Consider the following 26,275-nt stretch of genomic DNA (forward strand, 5'->3'; position numbering starts at 1 on the left):
TTTTTTTTGTGCTTCTATTTAGAATTTACATGTTTGGTTTTTTTGGTGTTGCGGAAACAGCATTTTTTATGAATGCAAATTTTCTGTATTTCATGCTCTTGTGCTTTCTACAGACCTGTGGCTCTTACTTTTCCACATCAAGTCAGAAAAATTCAAAGTTCTACTCAGATCCTGTAGAAGCAGTTAAAGATATCCATAATGGAGCTACCATTCTTGTGGGAGGTAATGTATAGTACTTTCACAAACATGTTGTAACAGTGTCAGATAGGACTGCTTGGTTTATGATGATTTTGTTCACCTAACAGTATGTTATGCTTTATATTTACATACACTCACTGGATGTTATGAGGTACACCTTGGTATTACTGTCTCTTATAGCTTCATATTTCTTCATGGCATAGACTCATCAAGGTGCTGGAAACAAAAACACGCTCCACATCCGTGATGCAAATCTCTCATTCCACCACATCCCAAAAGTGCTCTACTAACTGTGGAGGCCATTTGGTTACAGTGATGAGTACTCATTGTCATGTTCAAGAACGCAGTTATAGGTCATTTGAACTTTGTGACATTGTTTGTTCTCATGCTGGAAGCAGCTATCAGAAGACCTGTGGTCGTAAAGGGGTGGACACAGTCAACAACAATAATATTCCTGTATCTTGTGGCATTTAAATGGTGCACTGTTGGTATACCAAGGGCCCTAAAATGTGACAAGATAATATTTCCCACAATATTATACCACCACCAGCCTGAGCTGTTAATACACAGGATAGATCCATGGTTATCTTTTTTCTGACTCTACCATCCAATTGTTAGGAGACTCATCAGACTAGAGAATGTTTTTTCAGTCTTCTGTTATCCAGTTTTTGTTGAACCACTGGGCAACCAATGGATATTTTCTTTAAACCCTAGAGATGGTTGTGTGGAACAATACTGGTAGATGGTAGATCAGCCGTTTCTAAATTACTCAGATCAACCTGTCTGGCACCAACAACCATGCATTCAAAATCACTTAAATCACCGTTCTTACCCAGGCTGATTCTTGGTTTGAACTTCAGTGTGTCATCTTCCCCATGTCTACTTGCCTAAATGCACTTAGCAGCTGACGTTTGATTGGCTGATTAGATATTTGGGTTAATGAGCGGTTGAACGCATGCACGTAAGAAAGTGGCAGGTGAATTCATTAGAATAAATGTAATGTCTAATTTGCAATGAAGTGATTCCAAACTGTCTGTAGAATGCTGGTTGAGTATCATCCACACACTGAGTGCACACGCAATCCACTGATCTTATTTATAGTCCTGTTCACAGTGACATTGTTAAATGTTTTCCATGGTGACGCACTTCTGTCTAAGAGAAAAGCAGATGAACCTTCGCTCAGTGCAATATAAGAATATTTCTAAACAAGTCTAGAAATACCTGGACTTGATCCAAGCTGATTGCACTTTGGTTTTTCTGTGTGGTTTGACATAGTTAACAAGATCATTGTTTTTGTATTAGTTTACTGTCCTAATCTGGCATGTCCCTAATCCTTAGATGTAAATGTGTATTTAAGCCATTTTAAGGTCCTTATATGATCTTAAAATGTCTTAAATATATGTTTGCGAATAAAATTCCTTCACACCATGTAGCTCAACTGCGTCATCAAAGGCCAGGTTATCTTTGGACTTTGATCCAAAGTCCATGAGGAGAGCACTGAATCACAGTTCAAATCACGACCTAATTCTCACATTGCTATGAACGAATTGGCCTAAAATATCTGGTTAACATACAGCATGTAATTGCAATTTTGTAACTGGTCTTAATCAATTGTTCTCCAGGCTTTCTGAAGGTCTTTTAAAGTTTTCTTTGGACATCGGCTGCTTTTTCATTCGTTTTCATTTCTCTGAGCATTTTCAGAGAAATGTTTTTTATGCTTTAAGCCAATTAACTGGATTAGACATTTCTTATTTTTTCCTAGCAAAATATAAGGAAATTAGCGATGGCAGTAAATGCACAGACTGCAGCTGAACAAGTGAAGATAAAACACAAAGTCATAACATTTACTTACTACGTAAATACACTGATACATACTTTTGGCAGTTTTATTTAAAGTCGTGTTTAAATGTGTATCGTTTTTCTTTTCTCACAGTGATTCTTGTTTGCAACGCTTACTTTTTTGTATTCCACCTCAGGCTTTGGATTATGCGGAATTCCGGAGAATCTCATCAACAGTTTACTGAAGACTGGCGTTAAGGGCATCACTGCAGTCAGTAACAATGCAGGGTATGTGTGGAAGTGTACATGATTTGTACATGCTGTTTTAGAATAGTACCATTCATTGTTGTTGGGTTGTTTTGGTAGAATTAAATAAAAACAAAAACATTAGAATTATTACTTTGGTTTAAACCTTTTAACCAAACCACATCCTTGCATATGAACTTGAACGTTTTGCTTATTGTCTTGAATAGTAGTGTTTCTTTGTCTTGATTTGAGCCTGTGATGGTGTCTAATTGCAGCATTGGCAACCTTATGACTGTAACGCCAGACAGGCAGTGTTGTGCTAGCAAGATGGCCAGAGGCTATTAGATAAGTCATTGGATAAGGTACAAGGAAGAGGTGTGTGTGGTCAGGTGATCTTGTGTGTGATGTTTGTATTTGGTCTCAGTGCAGATTCAGTGTACACATAACAGTCAGCTGATGACCTTAATTACCTTTATTATACGTTTTGTCCTTTTGTACATTTTGTACAGTAGCAAGAACTAACTGAAGGTTGCGTTCAGTCTTTTAATTCAAATAAAATTCTAATACTGTTGATAGAAAAAAGGAAAAAGAAAATTGCAGCTTTCTTTTGTAATCAAAACCTGACGTGTCACAATCCAGTAAACATTTAATTGTAGTGTTTATGCAGAAACAGTGAAACTTGAGTAATTCTTACCCTTTTACGTCTTTGTTTTTATGCCACATACAAAACTATTAAAGGGTAAGAATTACATGTGTATGTTTTCGTATGATAATTTTATAATAAAGCCTTCTTGGTGATCATATATCCCAGTCATGGGTGGGAAATCAATTTTCCCAAGGGGCCACATGAGAAACTGGATCTGGGCTGCACCAGGAAGCATATCAAGAGATAAAGTTAATATTGAACAGAATTGAGTTCAGCTTTTATGGTTCGGCCCTGCACAACAGTCCCAGTTTCTCATATTACCCCTTGGGAAAATTAATTATATCAGTGGCAGGCAATCAAGTACTGTAATAAAGACTCCTTTTTTTTAAATGACAGTACTGCATAAGTGTGTTTGCTTGTAAAGCAGTGTGAACAAACTATTTTTTGAATGAAAACTATATTTACTATTTGACAACTAGGCATTGCTAACCTTGTTTTGGCAGCAGTGGAAAGAAAGTGCAATTCTAACTTGGGAAATGCTGCCTCATGCTGTTGCCAGGTATGCAGATCATATCTGAGAGGATAATAGAGAAGTTAACATGCAGAAATATTGGTTGTGTCGTGTCACTTTATTCTTTAAAATGATCCCTAATCAAGGATAAATCTTTAATCTTTTGACTTTTGTAGCAATATAGAACACATGAGTGTTTTGTCTCACTGCTGTTGGGTGAGAGGAACGAGACCATCATATTTCACTTCTCATGAAACTGACACAGCTGGCCCTTTATGCCCTCGATGAGTTGAGAAGGATTCAGCTGTACAAAAGGAGATTATTGGGCTGTTACAGAACCGCCTTCCCTTGCAGCTTTATACGTACTGTGTAATCAGCTGCTCCAGAATTTGACACAAACCAAATAGATTCTGTATAAAAGGCAGTGACACTTGTGCTCAAGATCACTGCTGGAATCTGCTCTCATGAATGAGCACTGAGTATTTGCCTGAAGAGCTTATAGTCCTCAAACATCATTCCATACACACCAGCTTCACACACAAGATCACAAAACATTAACACGAGTTAATAGTGCCAAAACCTTTCTTTAGTGTTTCCATTGTGTGTTGCATCACCAGTGGTTTGTGTGCATGTGAAAGTGCACTTTGCAGTTATCTGTTTTTGCATTCTGATAACGCATGGCCTTTATATAATTTAAGATAACCCGAGATTAGAGTTACAATTAGAGAACAAAGCAGTGGTAGTTAGAGATTAGAGCAGTGTAAGTGAGTTTTTAGTTGCCTGTGCATTAACATAAAGCACATGTTTAAAGTGTTTTGTGTTGCAAAAATACAGCTTGGACAGATTGAAACTAACTTGATTCGATTGCGATCTGTTTTTCTTGTTTGGTGTGAAAGAGCTTTAAAGCCACAAAAAGCCAGTCCTCTCATAGCTGATCAAACAGTTGCTTGAGGGACTCGGCAATTTATGTTTGTCAAAGAAGGCTAGAAAAATGTATTCACAACTGTTGAGTCATGAGGATTTGTCCAGGTATGGTGGTCTAAATACGTGACACCCTATGTGCAGCAGGTGTAAGACACACTTCAGACCAGTGTGAGCTTCACAGCTTCTTTCAAGCACAATTATTCCATGCGGTTTTGACAGACAATAAACAAAGACATGCTCAGAAAAATCTGACTCAGTGGCAACCTCAGGCTCAGCAGCTGTGTTTGATCAAATGTGCTGTGATTATGGCTGTGAATAGGCCACAGCTGGACTGTGACTGTCTTTGCTTTGTCTTAAGATCAGAAAAGGGAGCCATATCCGTTTCAGCTGGACTGAGTTACAACCTTGAATAACCTCTCTAAGCGTTTACGTTAACAATAAGAAATGGTGGAAATTGCAGGAAGATAGGACATTGATAGTTTCTTAAGAGGAAAAAGAAGCATAGTTGGTAGAAATAAATGAGTATTGACAGAAAAGTGCTTTAATGTCAAATAAAAAATGAAAATGTATTCATTTGAAATGTAATAACATGAAATGTAAAATAAAACACAACAAGACACTTGTGTGTACCCTTTAGATCAGCTTATATTTATAAAAAAACTGCTTAAGTTAATTTAATAAACAAAACAAAGCTTAGTAAGTTAGTGCTGTGTGTGTGTTTTCCTTAGAGTGGATAACTTTGGCCTGGGCCTGCTGCTCCAGACTAAGCAGATCAAGAGGATGATCTCCTCATATGTTGGAGAGAATGCAGAATTTGAGCGACAGTATCTGTCAGGGGAGCTGGAAGTGGAACTAACGCCCCAGGTTGGTTTAAAAAAAAAAAAAAAAGTCAAGTGACAAGGCTTATACAGTTTTTAACAAACATGCTGTGGACATGTATCTGGATTTCTCTTGTACACCTCTCATAATCTGTCACTTTTTCCCCCCACAGGGTACTCTTGCAGAGAGAATCAGGGCAGGAGGAGCTGGGGTTCCAGCCTTCTTCACTGCTACTGGCTATGGTACTCTTATCCAAGAGGGTGGCTCTCCTATCAAGTACAACAAAGATGGTAGCATTGCCATTGCCAGTGAAAAGAGAGAGGTGAGAGTGCTGTAATCCCTGTTGTAGTTTTGGAATTAAGTGCTGTAGCTGAACTTCGCGGGTTACATGATAGTAGCCTTGAATTGTCCTCATAATGCACAGATTCCCAAGAGCTCTGGTCTGATCTGTTGTAGTGCACAGCAGCACTGAAATCCAGTTTCTTTATACAGTAAATTACACAGTGAGTTGAATAAATCTCCATTAGGTACTGGTATGCAACACATGTCTTGTGACTGAGGAAAAGAGCCTCGTCAAAATTGATATTTTAAGTGTAAAAAATATTTTGGAGATTTCACACAGGTGGTGTAATGTGTAATCCTGAATAGTAGCCATTGCAGATTTATTTAAATGCCACAGAATCTATAGCATGACAAAGTTTAGACTCAACTACAAAGACCAAGTCTAAAATTAAAAACAGAACTTTAAAACAGCTCACTGTTTAGTTCATCCTGTAAGTAACTTCTCACCTGGTTGTACACAGGTGAGGGAGTTTGGTGGCAGGCACTACGTCATGGAGAAAGCCATCACTGGAGATTTTGCACTGATCAAAGCTTGGAAAGCTGACAAGGCCGGGAACATTGTTTTCAGGTAGTTAATGACATGGATTGTTGTGTTAAAGTTGTCTTAAGTTTGAGATATTTGAACATATGAAACCATAGTGCATTTTAAGCCTTTATTAACTTTGTCAGCTCTTGTTTGCTCTCATCCTGCAGATCTACTTTGGCGCATACGTCATCTTTAATTATTCAGACAGAATATTTTTGAACTGGACTGGGATTATCATTCATTACTACTAATATAGCTCTGTTCAATTATATGCATTGATACTGCAAACGTTAGAAAAATCTAAATAATGCTCTCAATATACTCTTGTCTTTAGATATTGTTTTTAGTTATAGCAAAGTTTAGGTTATGCATAGGTCCCTACATGAGTAACATTGAACCAATCCAGTGCATGACCAAATTGGATGTAGTAAAATTCTTCACCACAAGAGAGCAGTGTCCTCTGGTACTCAGGCTATAACATATTGGACACCACATTGAGAGATTTTGAAATCACTTTCTGGTTTATATATTATATTTGCTGCCACTACATTTTATTCAATATGTATGTCTTGGTTTGTGTTAGGAAAACAGCTAGGAACTTCAACCAGCCCATGTGCAAGGCAGCCAAAACCACAATAGTTGAGGTATGTAACTGCAGCATCACAGTCGCATGCTTTTTAAAGCATGTGCAAACTTCCTCTTCAAATATTTCCCTTAGTGGATTGGATGTGAGTGGAATATACACATAAGTTTTACTTTATTGTTTTACTGCATCCATTGTTTAAGTTTTCATTTTCTAGGCCCACTAGCTGAAAAAGGTAAACTTGTAAATAAGTTGTACAAATCAACAATAACAAATAAAATAAAATAAAATAAAAATAGATAAACAAAAACAACATTTAGAAAAGGAAAAAATTTGATATAGCATAAAATATTTCTGGTTCTCCCTTTCTCACTGTCCCTCTCGCTCACTGTCTTTCTCTGTGTGTGCTGTCAGTGTCAGAGGCACAACTCTTCAACGTGCTATTAATAGTATGCATGTCAGGAGCCTGGCCAGTAAAAACCAGAACTATAAGTTAATGGCAGTATTAACTCTTAACTAGAATCAATTTAGCAGGTCATTAGAAAATAGTTTGAAACTAGCCAAGTGCTCTTGAGGTACAAACGGGGCCGAGAAGAGTTAACCAGTAAGATGAGGGGAGGAGAGTGGGGAGGAGAACAGCCAATATGAGAGAGAAGCCAGTTTAGATCAGATGTATTTAATTAAATTCTAAATCAGTTTAAGTGTTATGTAATCACAGTGTTATTAGTTTACAGTATATTGGTTATTTAAAATCTAGTGCTTAGGTCAATAATTTATTTAAAATCTAATGTTGCTGAAGACCACTGAAATAAGTTTCGCCAGCGGAAAATGCTTCATGTTGTGTTGGGTAGAAACAAAACAACTAAAAGTGTATGATAGAGGTAAAAGGTCACGTGTGTATGTTTGTGAACTGAAATTGTCCACTTGAACAGGGGATATTCTTAGAGTCCTGGCATTAAAAATAAATGCAGTTTTTAGAGCTATGTGACCAGCATCAGAGTGTGTCCAGCTATTTCTGGGTTGTCTGTGACATACGTAGTTTCACTGTATAATATGGTAAGGTCTTCAAGGTGCCCTGAGATGAATTTTGCTGTGAATAAAACTGAAGTGAAATTGAATTCTGTCTGGTTACCCACCTGTCTAGCATTTGACCGTTTAGAAAAATGTTATTGCGTATCTCTTCCCTCCATGTGTATGTGCGTTTGTCTCTTTCTCCGCCTATCTAACACACAGCTTCACACCTCGCATATAGACATGGCTTGCTTCAGAGAGCAGCAGGGAGAAAAACTGTGTGAAAAACCATGAAAAAACTGTCACTTTCTGAAAATAAATTGCTAGAAAAGGGTCTCTCATAAATCTGAGTGCATTTTCAATTATTCCATTGTTGCTGGACCGGAGATTTAATCTGCTGTTGATTAGAAATGTCTGAAAACATAGGGGTACATTTTTATCACTATGGAGCTGTTATGTGTTCTATTTACCATTGCAGACCAAATTTCAGTGACCAGCCAAACCTTTGAGTATTGATAATAAAGAACCCATTTCATTTGAACCATTTACTATCCATTTATGAGTAATGCTGTTCAGAAACACTCTGGCCGTTAAGCTTTCCTGCAACATCTGATGAAAAGCAGCCAACTACCTGCTCCAGGTTGGGAAGGAGTTGGGGAGTGAGGCTAGAGTGGAGCAGGGGATTGACAAGCGGGTTGTGTCTGCAGTAGTGTAGATGTTGTAATGGTTTGTTAAAGTAAAGAGAGAGCTGAGGGCGTAGGCACAGCTGACGTTTTACAGGTTTTACAGGTTTTACAGGTTTTATCTCTGTTTCTGCTGTCACCTGTGGGCATGTGCTGCATGTAGTGACTGAAAGAATAGAATCACAAATATGAAAGGTAGAAATCCAGTGGTAGAGTTAAGATTGTTCATGCATCTCAAGGTGTCATGCTTTAGGCATGTTCAATCCAATGCAGAGCCTGGCTTTGGGTGCCCTATTACCGTATTCACCCAGAAGAGTAGATGCGGTGACAAAAATCTGGATATATGATGGTAAATGAACTGATGGAATGACCTAATATTGTGTAAATATCAGTTAATTCTTGACAATTGGTATAATGCAGTAATTACCGATGTTCAGTTCAACTCAATTCAATTTTATTTATATAAAATTCTGAGCTGAAGCCCCCTGTTGGGCCACAGAAGTACTGCAGATGGGCCGCAGTAATAACAGATATTTAGTTTGAAATTACTCACAAGTATGGTCTTTTCTTATTTATATACATTTTTTTAGTTATATAAAAAGTAGTTGGTTCAAACATTGGCCTTAACACTTTGGATATTACTGGGTAATATTAGCAATGTATAGCAAACAACTTTTATTGTTTGTTTTGGAAAAAAAAAATCACTTTCTCTTGTATTTTGATTAGAGTGAAGATTTTAGATTGAGTGTGACCCATGGGGATTTTCTGGTTTTTAAAGGGTCGCACTCTTGACTTACGGATTGACTGGTATGACTGGTTTACTTATTGAAACATGTTTGTGATGGCCTATTACCACTAAGAAATGTACTACAGCTATTGGATTTAATAATAATTTAAATAATAATAATCACAATGCTAAGATCTAAGTATAATTGGTTGAACCGAATATTGCGACAATCTTTTTGAGCCTAGAATCACCCGAGTCATGTATGAAGCTGCTGTTGTTGGCAATTATAGGTCCAGGCTACAATAGAAGTGTTTTCCATAAGATACATTTGTGACATTTTTACCAACCTTTTTACTTACCTACAGTGATGAGTAGCAGGCATTGGATGAAAGACAGGTTGATCAACGTGAAAAATTGAATGTGGGATTTGGATCACAACATAAGCTTGCAGGATGTACTTCACATTGCAAGATCTGAAAACAGTTATGAACATGAATGGCATCTGCAAATTGTCATGGATTGAGAAATAAAAAAAAAAGTTTACTCTTAATGTTTAGAATGGGATTATTCTAAATTATTAATATTTTACTCTTCAGCAGAGTACTTGACATATATGGGTAAGCTAAAGAAATGTCATTTGAAGTGTTCTATTTAGGTAAAGAACTGATGTCAGTCAATTAACCTCTCCTAAAGTGCTTTCTCCAATCTGACACAAATAATTTTACTTTAGGACAGAAAGCTGCGCATCTGCATCTGAACTTAATTAATCTTTTTTTTAATGGAATTTGACGTTGCCTGCCAGTAGTACAACTAGACTGTGTCAAACAACTGCCAGTTTCAGACTAGTCTTTGAAGTTTTTTCTACTTTACTCCTTTTTCATATTGTGCTCTAATTACAAAACGAGTCATCCACATATCAACTTTTTTTTTTATCTAAGAGGCATTCATTGTAATTTGTGATGTGGTCTGATAAATGATATCAAATAGAATTTACATGTTTTGAATCTGAGTCTAGTCCTGCTTTGTTTAACCATTTGATTCACTTGTTTTTCTTTCTTTTTTAAATTTTTTATAATATAATAATGACACTGACCTAAAGTGAGTCCCCTTCCTCATTTCTGCTCACCCACTTTAAAATTAGTGTGCAGAGTGATAAATAATAACAGGTTCCTTATGTTAAATAAATGTCTAACTTAAAATCCCATTATGGTTCTCTGACTGCTCGTTCTATCACAGTGATTTGTCAGATGGCCAGTTTTATGGTCCATTTCTTATGGCAGTGGAGGTAACATATTAACATTATGACAATTTATTGAGGACTATAAAGTGATTGGCCCTATTAAGAGCCTTTTTGTCTTGCATAGTGCATATTGGCATAGAGACTAATTACTTGTCTATGCCAATAAATTTGTCCTCAGGATTCAGGACATATTTGATCATAAATCTGGTGATTTTGGAATCAATATTGACCCTGTTGTCTTGGTGTAAGGAGCAGACCGAGTGAGGCGTTTCTCAAGCCATTCATTTAACTTGGTCAGCTTTTTAGCTCACGCCATTTCACCAAGCTTGTGTTGCACATCAACTGTACTGTATTTTTCCACTGAGCTACCTAATAATAAAATTACCCACCTAATACTGTGAAGGGCCTTGCCCCCATAGCTCTAAGCTCTGGTGCATGGACACAGGGGATCTAGGGGTGTATGACAGTGAAACTATGGGTTACGAGGTGGGACTTTTTGGGATTAGGCTTATTCTAGAAATTGCCACAGATGTTTGATCAGATCTGTGCGTATGGAGGCTGTGTCAAAACTCTGAGCTCTCTGTAGTCTTCTTTCTGTATTTCCCAAGCAGTTTCTGTGGTGCATGGGAGTGTCTTGTCTGTATGGGGCCTCCTGCTGGCGCAGGGGGAGTGGGATTGTCATCATATTACACTGGTTATCAGTGTTATTTCTGTCATCTGTCAGTTGTTTTAATGTTGTGGCTTATTGGTGTATAGAAAGACCAAACTGTTAAGCAATTACTGATGAAAAAGGGCAAAAATGCAGTCAAGAGCTTGGCAAGACCCGGGGAACTTCAGGGAAATAATTTCCACACTCTGGCAGTTGTAGCTATACCTAAACAACTAGATTGTTTTATTAAATGAAAGCTAGATTATATTAGTTTAAGTCTTGAAAATACTTAATCATCTGTGAAATTAAGTCCAGTAATTATAGCCAGACTAAAACCCAAATCTTATTAATGTGATTCTGGTCATTGGCTTTAATTAGTTACTAGAACATCCACACAGTTAAGTGTTTCAAAATGAGTTTCATAAGCATAGGCGACTTTCTTCTTCAGCAAAAAGCTTATGTCCATTAAATTGTTGAATAAAGTTTTGTTTAGCTAACCCGTTCTTCTTTAATTTTCTTTCCTGTGCTTGAAAGGGATTGAACGGCGTTTAACTCGCAGACTAAAAGAAGAAACCTGAAGTATCTGGAATATCTATACTTAATATGCACATAAAATTATAGCGTTCATTAAAAGCATCTCTTTGAACTATTTACATACTGCCAGGAATCAAAGTCATCAAAGTCAAATTTAGTGAGGCTCAATTTTTTTTTTTTTTTTAGAAATGAACGGCAGTTATGGAAAGCAAGTTCGAATGATCTCCTGGTATATATCAATAACCCCGCGGTGGTACCCGGCTGAGTTCATTTCACGCATCTTGGAGATAAATTGATTAACATCTTATTATATTCTTTAATGGTTTACATTATTGTAACTCCGTCTCACACATAGCTAACATTAGTGCTCCACGCTGATCGTTGACCGACGATTGTAGTTTATGTGCCAGTTTATGCCATCTACTTTTTTTAATGGAATTTATAATCCTGGAGATTGGAAGGGTGCCAGAAAACAAAATAACACAAAAGCAAATTACACACACAAAAAAGAAAAATTACCATTATCATCACTGTCTCCTTCCATGGTTGCTAGGCAACCAAACTCTGCTATTCAATTGTTCTGTGTTCCAGGGTGTCCAGCTGGTCCGATTATTCCCTTATCACAGGTACAGTGAAAGGCCCCAGTGCATTGTGGGATTCAGTGCACCAGAGACTGAATCAAGCAGTGGTTTCTGCAGTTGTTCGATCATCAGTCACACTAAATGACTCAGATGTTCTCTTGTAGCAGCGCAGTGTAGTTGTGTGGGTGTTATTGTGCATGCACAGCAATCCAATCATGCATGAATTAAATTAAGGTATTTGGAAGTGTGTTTTGTTTTTTTGTTTTTTAGCCAGGCAAGAGGTCTAATTGGTAATAAATAACCCCCATGCTCAGATTTCCAGGTCAGCCTCCCACTGGATGTTTGCTGAAACAAAAATTGCAATAACTAAGGGTTTAAACATTGTTTGTGTATATTGTTTTACTCTTTGAAATTTACCTTTTAATTAAAAAAGGAATTTAGTTTCAATCATAGTTTGGGAACATGTTTTGTATTGGCTGGATAATTAGATTTTTTGTGATTATCCTTCCCTTTTTTTGTAAACACTATATCTGTTAAATTACTTGGCACAAATATTCCCTTGGAATGAAGATGAATTGGCGGTTAAAGGTCAGAGATTAAGGTCACTGTGACCTCATGTCTGGCTGTTGTTGTGAATACAATTAATTCAGGAAATCGTTCACTTGGATTCGAGGGTGATTGGTATAGAATTCGTTGGTTAAAGGTAAAAGTCACCGATTATAAAATGTCTTTGGCCATAACTCAAAAATATGCCTCATATTTGTGATATGATCAATATATCTTTTATAATTAAATGATAAAGTGATTTGTTTTATGTACTGGAAGACAGCTCTAGACAAACATGGTTGTAAACTGCAGCTTTACTGTTTTTGGAGAGTTACAAAGCTGCAAGGTGTCAGTTTTAGTTTACTACTGTGTTTTTCCTCGAAATGATAGGGATTATTGCAATAGACTGGGGACTTGCTGGTGTAACCTGCCTTTTTGCCTAAATGACAACTAGGATAGGCTCCAGGTCCCCCCTCTCTCACAACACTGAATTGGATAAGTGGAAAAAGATTGATCGATGGATGCATGATGGGTATTATCTTAAGCCGCTGCTGTGGTCTTCTGTAGATCAGAATGCCTTCTGTCTCCTTTAGTAACTGTTGAAATTTCGATTACTTGATACAGGCAACATTCCTTTTAGCTATTTTGCATAACTTCTAATGCCTTGTTGAGTTTTCTAGTCTTGTTCTTGACTTGTGCCCTCCACTGACATCATTACTCAAGCTACTGTTCTCTAGTAATTAGAAACCACTTGTTTTCTCCATCATTTCCTGCCTAAGGAGGTTCATGAATTGAATTTTATGTGCAAAGATGTGCAGTTTATTCTTTATATTCCCATTTTGCACAGCTTATGGGGATTTAGAATATACATTTGCCACAAGGTGAAATGTGTTATTTGAATGCTAATTGACTAAAAATCTTTAATGTAGATTGTTGTAGTCATACTTGTTTTGAACTGATATCTCAAAACGTATTGCACACAGCTCAATAGCAGCTGGCCAGCAGTGTCTTTTGTTTAGTTTTTTGTTATTGTTCCAATTTTGAAGTTTTCTCCTGAACATAAGAGAATACATCATGTCTCATTTTAAAGGCTGGCATTGACATTTCTAGGAGTAGGTCTGCTTGACATAAACATTACTTCAAGAACATTGCTGACATTTTTCATGGCTTATATAAATGCATCAGAAAATGTCACTGACAGTCTATAATATACTTTACTGATTGACAGTCAATAGGGTCTGATGAACTGGTTGAATGTAAAAGCAGAGGGAGACACTGTGAAAGTGTGATAGAAGACAGATTTGCTGAACATATGCAGAAACCGAATGTCTGACTGTAAGTTTAAAGTTTCCTCGCAACTGCCCGTCATCTGAATCTGAAGCACATTGCAAGAAGGCTTATGTGTTAGTTGAAATGTAAACATTGCCATTTGAGCTGTGAGTGCAGAAATCCATTCCAAATGATACAAGGTGCTTTGGTGAGCAATGTGTGGCATCTGAAAAATGTATTTTTAGTTCTGTAATGTTGTCAAGGTTTACATTGGCTGGCTATCTGCCATTTCCTGGATAGCATAAAATCTGTCACAGGCAAGGCAAGCTTCCACGGAGGAGAAACAGATTGCTCGTGATGTCAGTGCACTAGGTCAGGGGATATAGCCGGAGCTTTGCCCTGAAAGTGGAAACCATGCGTGGCCAAGTGCACAATAGGAGGAAGATTGAGAGGCTATAAATAAACACAGTAATGAGAGTGTGGTGTCACTGTCATCATCATGCCCTGTTGCCGGTTGCCTGTAGCCACACCTTCTTTCCCTTGACCTTTTGACTGTCACGTTTCAGTTCTTGCATCCCTAAATAAAATAAAGAGATGTAAAGAAATAAAAAAAATGTAATGCCAAATTTGTTTTTAGTTGTTTTGATAAGCCATTTGATTGGGGGAGTTAGTTAGGTATACAGTAGCCTGTATGCTAACTAGTTAACAAACACATGCTACACCGAAATCTCTGATCTGTCTTTTTCTTAAAATAACATTAGACATTCAATTTTAGAATCTTCTCCCTCAAGGTCTCGCAGTGCATGAGAGCACTGTGGGTCACAGAGGGGTGCAGCTGCTCCCTGGTGCAGAATTTTCTCCAGCTGCCACAAATCCCATGTTTAGAAAGTCTTGGTGACTTCTTTGAGTGTAATATTTAGAACTCTGGCTGAAATGACACTGATAATTCCAGTTTACTGTGTGACCATAGTGATTTATCTATAGTTTTGCTACATATATTAGCAGGTTCTGCCACAAAAAACTCCCCAAAACATAATAACACATTAAATCGAGTCATTATCTTTAAAATGGAAGTCAAGTTGAGGTTTAAGAAAGGATAACCATGCAATCAAAATTCACCTTTGGAACCAATCTTAAGCTAGAGTCACACTGGAAGACCATAAAAAGTGAATGATATTCAGTGACTGCAGGGTGAATGACCACTGGCTAAGCAAAGTGGGTGTTACCCACCCAGATGAATTTCCCTCAACTTCCAGGTGACAACGCAGGATACTGTTGATTGATGTACGACCCGATAATAAAAACATTCAAGTGTTACCTAGGCAACAGGAGCCTGGAATGTCTGCAAGCGATCAGCCATCAGTACGAGCATTGCTTCCAGTGTGGACGCAGCTTTAAGACAATATTCACAAGGTGTGTTCAGATGGCAAAAATACTGACTCCAAATGTAAGTTTTCACTGTGTGGGGAACAACTAAACAACAGTATATCACTACACAGCGGAATTACTGTCTCTGCTGTAGATGTCTGTAGATGCTGTTGTTGTAACTCATATATAAGAATTTGTATTTGCATAACAATTTCTATAAAAATGGCACAATATAAGGAATTTCCATTTATTTACAAGTTATTTATTTCAGTAGTATAGGATATACGATAGTATCTGTTGTTTGTTTTTATTTATTTAATGATTTTTATTTCAGTAGTATAAAATTTCCACGATAGCAGCAACAGGTATCTGATGTGTTAAGTACAGAAGGGAGTGTTGTCTGCACTCTTATGGTATTCTAAATGGAGAAATTGGACCGTGCTGTGTGTGTACACTGAGTGGTAATGCAGCTGTACTTGTGCACTCATCACTTAGGCTATTAAAAAGGTGCAATTACCAGTGCTCTTTGTTTATTCCACTCAGTGCCTTTGTAATCAAGGGTGTGATGAACATTGTAGCGTCTCGGACCTATTATTGTGTAACCTTTTTTTAATACTGTGCACATATTTTCACTTGCTGCAACTATTGTAACCACTAAAACGATATAACGTAAAATCATTTCTGTTATATTTAGTTTATCTTGCAGTACTTTTTGTTCAATCAACTTAAAAATGTGATCCATCTATTTTATTTTTGTTATTCTTTTTAAATGTTTCCTATTTCATTAGCATGGCATAGTATTTCAAGTGTCGTTTAGTGAATGAAGAGCGAGGGGTGTGCGCCACATCACAGTTTATGGTTTATTCTAGGAATTTGATAGCACTGCACACTGATCAGTGTGAGATTAACGAGATTTGACAAAGCTCACAGCCTAAAAAAGCACAAACTCATGAAAAAACGCTTGCCACGTCCCCAGAGGGCACTTTGATTCCCTCTATCCTCCTGCCAGCTCACTTCATGCCTCGCTCCGCTCTCATTGATGTGAAAATCGTTCTACAGATACGGGAATATCAATGTCTGTCCATGTGTGCCTGCTTGCTTGTGTTACGCACCTGCTCATTGTGTGTGTGTTTGTGTCTGTGTGTGTGTATTATTTTATTTTAGTGCTTTATCCTTTCACATCCGTTGAACCTTCTGTCTGAACTACATCTGAGCAGTGGTGTAGCCGGGACACATCACATAGATGAAAAGAAGAGAGGCTTTTTTTTTTATGTACACAGCACATTTAAATTGTATGAGCTTGTTATTGTGCTTTGACTTAGCTTTGGGAGGGTAATTGAAAATGGAGCTGAATACATGGTTTGTTTGCATGTGTGAGACCAATGAAACAATATGAGGAAAGCCAGCCTCTTGGGTGTGAATTCTGTGTTTGTTTGTTTTTTGTTTTTCAGGGTCTTACAGTTGTATATACTTTTCTAATTAAGGGATTGATGTTGTTTTCATATGCATCTTAAAAGTCTTAGAAATTTACACCCCAGATATTTGTTGTAATCCTCCTCCCCCAGGTTTCCCTTGTCATAAGACTAAAACATTTTTTTAAATAACATGACAAGCACAATCTTGCTTAATGAAGATGTCTAAGAAAATCATGCTTCTCACCAAGACAGATCAAGCCCCCAGAGAAAGATGTGGGTGAGTGTGTGGGACTGCTGCATCAGTCTCATCTTGCATGGCCTCGTTTCCACTCTGGAGCATCAGAGATTTACCATAAACCAGAGTAGAACCAGCAAAAGAGTCTAAAATCACTTTATGGTCCTGAGTGGCCCTAGCTCATGAGAGACCAAAGCCTGTGTATCCATGACAACGCTAAGATGGGATCCACTCTCAGCCATTGACTCCTCTCAGTCAGGGCTGAGTGCTGAGGGAGGAAGTAGAGATAAGGAAAGATTCAATTCAATTTGCTCTGAACGGCTGCTTGCCCCTCATGTAAATAGAATGAGCAGGTTACACTCTGAACTACACAGGAGTAAAGCACTGAAAAGTAGAAATGAGGGCGAGAATTATGTTGTCACGGCTGAGTCGTCTTTGGTTCCCAGAGGTGTGGAAACACTTTTATTTTTTTCCATTTTTCATTTTAATTTTATTATTTCAACCACTTGAAGAATCTCCTGGAAGAAAGAAACAGCACATCCGTCCCATTGAAGTCTCATCTATTTGATAAAGGAAAATTGGTTCTCAAAAAAAGGCTTTTTGTCAGTCCCAGCTTTGTTTGAGTCCTTTATTTGAAATTTCTAGGACTGTAGTGTTTAATGCTACAGCCTACTGTAAATATGGATACTGCAAAAAGACCTAGAGAAGACCTGCATGGGCAGCAAGGCTTAATGGATCCCACACATGCCGTACAAGTCTCCCTGAACACCTGTGTAACTGCAGGCTCAGTTTATAGCAAGGAGGAGGAAGCAGGTTCGTTGTTAGGTTCCTATCCTAGTCATGATGACCCAACTCTTTTGAAATCAATAGCCATTTCCATCACTGTCTTGTTAGTCAGACAGAAAGAATCCCAGATGTATACTCCTCTTCTGCTGCTGTACACTTTCTAAATAAAGGTGGTGCACTTTCTGTCACAGTCAGCAATATACTGCTTGCTACATGTACACGATTTTTATATTGCTGTCATGTTAAGTACGACAATGATCGAGATGGTTTATTCCATATTATCAGAATAAACTGATCTGAAATTTAACCCTTGGAAAAAAGTTTTTGGAACTAACCATTGTTTTCCACGTAATGGTGAAAAGGTTCCTTTTGACCTCTATTTTTAGTTTGGCTAGCTTACCCACAGCATGAATACAATCTCCTCCATACACCCCTACTCTCGCTGCTTTTGATCTTAGGATCAAGCTGCATCCCCTGGGCTTGGTGTGTCAGACAATTCCTATTTTCTGTTAGCCAAGCTGACTTTGGGTACACAGACAGCTTTCACTGGGCTCAGTGGAGTTGCTAGAAGAATAAATGCAACTTTTCCACAAATATTTACTGTCTCTTCCCTGTGAAAGACATGATAGTAGAATAATTTCAAAACCTCTGAGGCCATATTAGGACAAATGTTTTCTTCAGCATTAACGCCACTGATGTTTGAAGCTCAATTATGAATTATATTAGTAACAAACTTAAATTGTCTCATTTGTTTTTACATTTATTTACAGTACTTGCATTTTTAAAGCCTTAAGAAATTGTATAGTAACCCAAAAATCGAGAAGAAATCTTCAGATTTGCCTGCAGAGTGCGAAAATATCTACTGGATTTTTATCATTTCACCTTTTGAATTTCATAGCTTGGTAGGCAAAGGTTATTTTCTGGTGGTGTAATTCCATCTGTGCATGGTTTCTTTATCTGAACTTTAATCTCAAGGATCATGGGACACCTTGCAAGTGAAGTCAGAGCTCATCACTCTGTGTCTCTGTGTAGGTGGAAGAGGTGGTGGATGTCGGGGCTTTTGCTGCAGAGGATATCCACATACCCAGCATCTATGTCCACAGGGTTGTCCAGGGCGCCAGCTGTGAAAAAAGGATTGAGGTACAAAATGATACATTAAAGAGCTCAGACAAGTAGACACATTACATTTGGAAGGCATGCAAAGCATTCTGGATTATGAAATTGTAATGGAAAAAGAAAAAAAGATCAATCCTGCAGTGATAGAACTGTAGAGATGAACCTTTCCCAAGCCTTTTTGCATTTCTATCACTGTTCAGAAATGGCCTTTGTTGTTTTATTCATGTGTCGTGTTACTCAACCCGAATGAACTTTTCAAGATTATATTATATTTCCATATGTTTCCAGAAACGCACAGTAAGGAAAAGCCAAGAAGAGAAGCCCAAGCCAAAGAAGGAATCTGACATTGTTCGAGAGAGGATCATTCGCAGGGCTGCTCTGGAATTTGAGGATGGCATGTATGGTATCCTTTGATGGAAATGCAAGCAGTGAGAGGATCAAAAAATCATATACATTTGTGAAGCAGTGGCCTACTTTTAACGCCCACCAGGAAAACCAAACCAAAAAGTATCCAGCCGCCACAGAAGAATGCTTTAATTTGGCTTCCTTTATTATCAAGTTGCATAATAAATGATGCACATAATGTGCTATGCTTTTTTTTTTTTTCCTCCCTGTGGTCTTTAGTTACATTTTATCGTGACAGCTTCTGCCCTTCCTCGTGAAATCATCTTTAGTTTTTGATCGACTGATCTGTGATTAACCATTCAGTGTTTTTTGGACTTAACATGACTCTTTAGTGACTGTTTAAACAATGCGTGCATTTGTTAATCTTAACACCTTTTTCCCCTGTCAGAAATACAAATATCGAAGCTACTGTCTTTAACAAAGAATAATACAAGCTAACCTTGGTATTGGTATCCCCATGCTGGCCAGCAATTTTATAAAACCAGACATCACTGTACACCTCCAGAGTGAAAATGGGATTCTGGGGCTGGTAAGACACCTACGTTTTTGTTTTTTTTCCCTTCCCTCAGAGGTTTCAGCGCTTTGAATCTTGACTAAACAAGCTAACGAGCTACATATTTCTTCATTCTTTGCAGAGACGTTTTTTTGAAGTGGCAGTAAGCATGTTTCAAACTGAATAGCCATTTATTTAACCAGCATCATTCCTAGTTGGGGCCCTCATTTGAAATGTGTTTCGATTGTTACGTAAGAGATTGTAGCAATTTGACGCTTTCTCTTCCATTTTTCTTTCTCATTATTTGCCGGCTGAGCCTTTTAACAAAGGCTGCCGCTGCCGCTGCTATAGAGTGGCTCTCCAATCAGTTGTGTTGACAGAATGTAGGCGCCTATGGTAATTTCTTATTTGTCAATGTTATATTTATGACTGCCAGTTTCAAAAAGGTACCGATCTCTCCACCTCCTCAGTCTCAAAGGATTGCTCTCTTTGTTGAAAGCAGAGAAAATCGATGCCTCATCTAATCGGAGAAATGTGATTGCGCCTCTTTCTTCAAAGACCATGGCCAGTCAGGCTGAGTGACATGTGTCCTGCCTGCATGTGTGCATTTTTTTTTTTTTTTAACCTTTTATTTCTTTTTGTATAGGGTCCCTACCCCACTGAGGATGCAGTAGACGCAGACCTGATTAATGCTGGTAAGGGTTATCCTAATGAACATCTAATTTCCCATGTCCTCTGACAAAATTAGATAATTTATTTAAGAGAGTTAAGTATGAAAAATAGTCTGGTAAAATATTAGGGAAAATAAGAGCATTTTATTTTACCATTTTTTTCCCCTGCCTGCTTCATGCTTGGCACAAACTTACTCAGATAATACTTGTTTGTTGACATTTGACAAGTGTCCAGTTATCCAGCATCGTTTTTCCCTCTCGAATTCAGCCTTCCATTAATTTTTTTTATTGCCATTGTTGTATGTTTTTCTTTGTTGTTTACTGTCTTCATGTTCATCTCTAAAGTGTGTTGCTTTTTGATGTGTTGAGTGTTAAATTCACTGCTATGATAAATGAATTGCAATGCTTTGTGTTGCTTTTCTACAGGGAAGGAGACTGTCACTGTGCTCCCTGGGGCAGCGTATTTTTCCAGTGATGACTCATTTGCTATGATCCGAGGGTAAGTCCATAACACACAAGCTTTTCAAAACTTATTTGTTGAATTCAAGTAAGATATGCCTAACAGCGGTGGACTTAAATGTAAGTCCCTTAAAAATTATTGAGTCACTTATAGCTTGGAGGTATACATAAAGTGAGACCTTTAAAAACATCATTTCTAATCTATTATTTACTGAATTTTAGAGTTGTCATAATTTCATATTTGCTTATCACCTGCACCAAACACCTGTAACTAGAGGCCAAAACCATGACTCACAATGCTGGACAACACTGTCATCAGTACAACTAGACAGCAGCCTTCCAAATATTCCCAAGGTCTTCGGTTCTTATTGATTTGCCAGCTCACTGTGATTGCCCACCCAGACTCCCTGCAGTATCAATTCTTTTTGTCCTCCCAGCAAGAATTCAATATTGCTCATAAATAATACTGTCCTGTCACACTGGCAGGTACCGAATGGAACAACGCTAAATTTGTCCATGTGTGAGTGTGTCTGCTATTGTGCAGATATGCTGGGAAAGAATTACTCAACATATGGTGTGCTGTGAGCCACATTACCTCAGACACCACACTTATTATGTTACACTTGGGCATTTAGACTTTATCACTTCTTAGTCTGTATGTGTTTGTGTGTGGCCAACACCCACCATGAGCTGCTACATTCTTTTTGCAGAAACAAAAAGGATTAAAGTGCTTTATGATTATACAGTAGGCAGCAGCACTAATCCGTTCAGCTGTAGACATCCTAGTGATACCCCTAACTGCCTGTTGCAGGACTTTACTTTTGACTTTAAACTCCTTATTCTGAAGCAGAGATTGCTTCTAGTGAAGAAAGTATCACACATAAAGAGACAAGTGAAACTTAATTTGTTAATATAGTGGATTATAGTGGTACCTCTAGCACAGGGGTCGGCAACCTTTCTGATGATGAGTGCCATCTAAAATTTCCCCAGAAGTCAGTGTGCCATATAATTGCATTAGCAATAAATTTAATAACGCTCTATACTAACAGTTACACACTATATAGACCAACTTTATAGAATTATATTTGTTCGCAGATGTTGGCAGCTATCGGCAAATAGTTATCAGCTATTTTGAAACAAAAAAAAGACACTTTTTATCCATAACAAGAACTCCATAACAGCAAATGAACTGTACAACAGAAAATGCAAATGCTATTTATGGTCTCCTCACAACAATGATAAGAAAAATAAACTGGGCCAATATGGCATGTTTGTTAATACAGAGATACACATGCTAATGTGACCTCTGGTCTCCCACTCAGAGACACAGGTCTCCGAGTGTCCAGCGTTCAGACTGCTACCTGAGGACACTCTTCGTGTCAGAGAAAATCTGCTCACACAGACATGTAGAGCCAAACACTGTCAATAAGGCCTCTGCAATGTTCTGAAGACAGTTAAACTTGTCAGGTAGTGATGTCCAGCAGGTGAAAATGCAAGCTCAGTGAACACGCACAGCTATGGATTCCAGCTGCATTCGTCGTTCTGCAAACTTTGACCCCCACAGAGTGTGAGTTCTGTCTCGAGTCTACGGATGTATCAGTGTATTTCCGTGGTGTTGATGCTGCGCTGAGCGAACAGCTCCTGAAGCATTTAAAGTGTCGGAATGTAGAAATTTCAACCTTGCTTGAAAAAACTACCAGCTAGCAGTGTCCCTCTCACCGGTAGGGACACTAAGATATTTTTAGCCAATTACAAGTTGAATCTGATAGTTGGGGTTGTTAGCTAAGATACCGTCATTAAGAAGCAGCACAACTAATGTGTGTATGAAAGTTAATTTGCGATGTGCACCGCTGGCCCAGCCTTTTTTTTTTGTAATGCACCTTCTCAGATTAATTCACTGCATGTCGTGCCCAGGGCTGGACTGGGACAAAAAATCAGCCCGGGCATTTTGACTAGAGACCGGCCCACCAGGTATTAAAGCCATAAAGCCTTTGAATGAAAACAAACACTGTTGTGACAGTGATGTACACTGTCTTGTTGGTATATGTATGATTTCTATACATTTTACGTCAGATAAAAACTTTGGTTCTAAGATTCAGATAATTATTTTTTAAAAGCGAGACATTTTAAATGAGAATAAGAAAGTATTTCTTTGTGCCCCCCTTTCCTTGCTAATGCCCTACCTGGCCCCCTGGCAAAACTTTGCTAGATCCGCCCCTGCACAGTTACCAGCTGTCAGCTACTTAGAAAAGGATCCTGGTGTTATTTGTCTCTCAGAAACAGTTCATAACTTCCCTTCAACTCATTCATGTCACCTAAAGGTAAACCTGTTTCTCCATCACCTGTTCAGCTCTGATGATTCAGTAAGGACATCTCCTGGTTTCATCTTCATGTTTCCCTCTCACCACATATCCAAGCCGATATCATGACCAGCAGCTTTTACAGCTGTGGCTCCAGCAAACATCAGCTGATACTAGAAATTAATATTAAATAAATTCTAACAACAGCTGATCAAGCTTAAACGTGCTGCTGTTGTTTAATACAAATAACTAAAGCTCAGTGTCTTTTTTTCATTCTAGCTGAAGTACGGTACAAATGCGAAGTACGAAACACGTAATATTTTCTCTGAATACGAGACGATTCCGCTTTTTACGGGACAGTTGGCAACTCTACTAACTAACCTTATGAATGAAATAAAGTTCACTATCAGTAACATCATAGCACCCACCCAGCCATTGGCTGTATAGAAACTCGGTCATGCTAGCTAGTACGCAGTACGAGTTATTGTAACTAACTGTAAAAAGTAAGTATAACGAAAATAAACTCCACCTAAACTTGGTTTATATCTGACTCAGATAGACTGCAGGTCATTACTTCTTACCTGAAGTTCAGTTCACCTGACACTCAGACCGGCGGCCGCCTCGGATCTCTCCTCCTCCTGTCTCCCCTTTCCCTCAGCCACCTGCTGGCTTCTGTAAAAGCTCCGCCACAGTCACCACCAAACAACTGAGTTATTTTTACACATCGGCCAGCATCTGGCCAATCCACCACCTTTCATTGTTTATACCGTTACAAAAACAACAACAACAACAAAAACATCGGGCAATGAAAACAAAAAGTCACCATCACCGGTATGCCCGATGGCCAGTCCAGCTATGTTCGTGCCATCAGTTAACCCTTTGCGTGCCAGCTGTGGCACGCGTGCCCAGGTTTGCCGACCCCTGCTCTAGCAGATAAGAGTGTTTGTTTAAAAAGATGTGAATAAAACATTGGAACAGACCTTTTATCTATGACAAGTACTGCTATCAAAAAAAGGCTGAGATGGGAAGATTATTATTGTGAAGGCATTTAATGTGAGAATCAGTCTGATACGCTTGTATGGTGTCTTGTCACAAAAATGGGGTCACTCTAGCAGTACTGTTGTGTTTTATTTTATATCTGATGGGCGGATTTGTGAGTTCATAAGTGGAAGTGATTCTGGAGTTGACAGCTGTCTTCTTCTGTTGTGTCATTCTCATCAGGGGTCACATCAACCTGACAATGCTGGGCGCCATGCAGGTGTCAAAACATGGAGATCTAGCCAACTGGATGATCCCAGTAAGTTTGCTTTTGATTGCCCACAGCTGTTAACTTTTTTCCACATTTGTTGTTTCTTCAGCACCTGCTGTGGTTCAGCACAGCAGTATAATGAGCGTGCTCCAAATGTTTAATTTGTTGAGGGTTTGCTGATAGGGTTTACTGATATTTTTGTAATTTTATTTAATTATTTTTATTTATTGAGTTTGTGTCAGGTGGATGTTTGGTAATGTAAAAGTTGTGGTACACTTTTATTGTTACATTATTCTAATTGTATACATACATCCTTCTGTCAGTATAGTACATATTCATACTCATTCTTTGTCTTTATCTGGCTTTCAAGATCTAAAACACTGAATAATCCATCACTATATAAATAATTACTTGTTGTAATATTAGTTCAAACATGTAACTACTACGAATTCTCTTTCAGAATACTTGCAACGATACTTGTATCAATATTGAACCGTTCGATATAGTGGTTTCGGTTCGGTACGCATATGTATCGAACAATACAAAATTTTTAATTTACTTTATCAACTTTTCTTCTGACGATGCTGTCTGTGTTGAGAGCTCAGTGGATATGTGTTCGACTACTCCGCCTAGACTGCACTGTCGAGTGCAGATCCACTGAGCACAGTGCAAGCTAGCAAGGCAGAAGCTAAGCTCGTTGCAACAAGGCAAATTGAACCTCCCCCACCCTCATTCAGATCTGGCCTTTGGAACTATTTTGGTCTTCATGTGAAGTATGACCCTGAAGTTAAGCGTGTCATGGACAAAAGTAAAACAGTATGTCGGATGTGCCACGCAATGCTCAATTACATTGGTGGGAGCTAGTGTGTTAGCGCAGTTTGCTCGTTAACGTGTTGACGCCGTCCAGCCCCATGCACGGGGCGATCCGCCGTAGCTCGTTAACAGAGATTTGCCGTGTTGTGGCGTTGTCATTTCAGATTTACGCTGACAGCACTAGTGGGAACACAATGAATATGACTGCACATTTACGCCGACATCACCCTAGTGCAAAGACAAGTGGAAGCAGACAAAAACAACAAGCACGCATGCTACAAACTTACCGAGTCATTTAGACAGCCGTTAGCACATGATTCTCCTTATGGGGACCTGATATGTTTTAAATGCTGCTGAGAATATAGCCCAGAAGAAGCGTATAGTATAGCTTTTATTTTGGAAAAGGACATTTCTCTGTAATAAACTCTCTTTTCCAAAGATGAGTGATTTCTCGATCAGATAGATTTATTATTTTATCCGTTTGTTGTTTCAGCAACATTAAATTTAAAAACTGTACGTTTGAGTTAAAATATATATTTATAATTTTAATAAATGACAAAATAAAAAGCATGAACATTTTTTTGTATCGACAAAGTATCGAACGTGACACCAACGTATCGAACCCAAACCGTGGAATTTTGTGTATCGTTGCACCCTAAATATATAATATATATATATATATATGGTATATATATATATATATATATATATACGCGCACGCACACACACACACATGAATGTATAGGGAGAGAGAGAGACTTATAGGTGTTTCATACCTTTAGGCTTTCTCAAAGAAAGGTATTTCATTTTTAAGCTGATTCACACTGTTCCAGTCTTCATTGTTATATGAGAGTAAAAGGAAATGCCTTTCACTCTCTTGTTTGTGAGTGCTGCAGCATAATGGGTGTACAACATTATTATTAGATATTACATCAGGTCAGTTGGTCCTAAGACCACAGTGGCCTCAGACCTTGGGAATGATTACTAAGGTCAAGAACCCATTAAAAGCCTCTTTGCCATGTGGGAGTCCTCAACCAGAATGCCCCCTGGCCACAGAGTTGGTTTTTTTTTTTGTTTTGTCTTTTTGCACTGAAGTGCTGACGTGTACGTGCAGAGTTGTTTCAGCATGTACATCATTTTATAGACACATC

The 26,275-nt window shown here is 38.2% G+C and overlaps 1 protein-coding gene across 2 annotated transcripts in view; it reads left to right on the forward strand.

The window, feature by feature from the left end:
• oxct1a (3-oxoacid CoA transferase 1a) overlaps nt 1-26,275 on the forward strand; it is a 52,687-nt gene that overhangs the window by 1,114 nt on the left and 25,298 nt on the right. For both annotated transcript variants that reach the window (XM_040050396.1, XM_040050398.1), the window contains exons 2-13: nt 114-222; nt 2,175-2,265; nt 5,033-5,168; nt 5,296-5,445; nt 5,927-6,033; nt 6,575-6,635; nt 18,651-18,758; nt 19,023-19,137; nt 19,574-19,668; nt 20,279-20,327; nt 20,730-20,802; nt 24,284-24,359. In XM_040050396.1, coding sequence (XP_039906330.1) covers nt 114-222; nt 2,175-2,265; nt 5,033-5,168; nt 5,296-5,445; nt 5,927-6,033; nt 6,575-6,635; nt 18,651-18,758; nt 19,023-19,137; nt 19,574-19,668; nt 20,279-20,327; nt 20,730-20,802; nt 24,284-24,359 — 1,170 coding nt within the window. The remainder of the gene's footprint in view (nt 1-113; nt 223-2,174; nt 2,266-5,032; nt 5,169-5,295; nt 5,446-5,926; nt 6,034-6,574; nt 6,636-18,650; nt 18,759-19,022; nt 19,138-19,573; nt 19,669-20,278; nt 20,328-20,729; nt 20,803-24,283; nt 24,360-26,275) is intronic.

Source organism: Simochromis diagramma, unplaced genomic scaffold (genome assembly GCF_900408965.1).
Source record: "Simochromis diagramma unplaced genomic scaffold, fSimDia1.1 OVJJ01000131.1, whole genome shotgun sequence".
In the NCBI taxonomy this organism is placed as follows: domain Eukaryota; kingdom Metazoa; phylum Chordata; class Actinopteri; order Cichliformes; family Cichlidae; genus Simochromis; species Simochromis diagramma.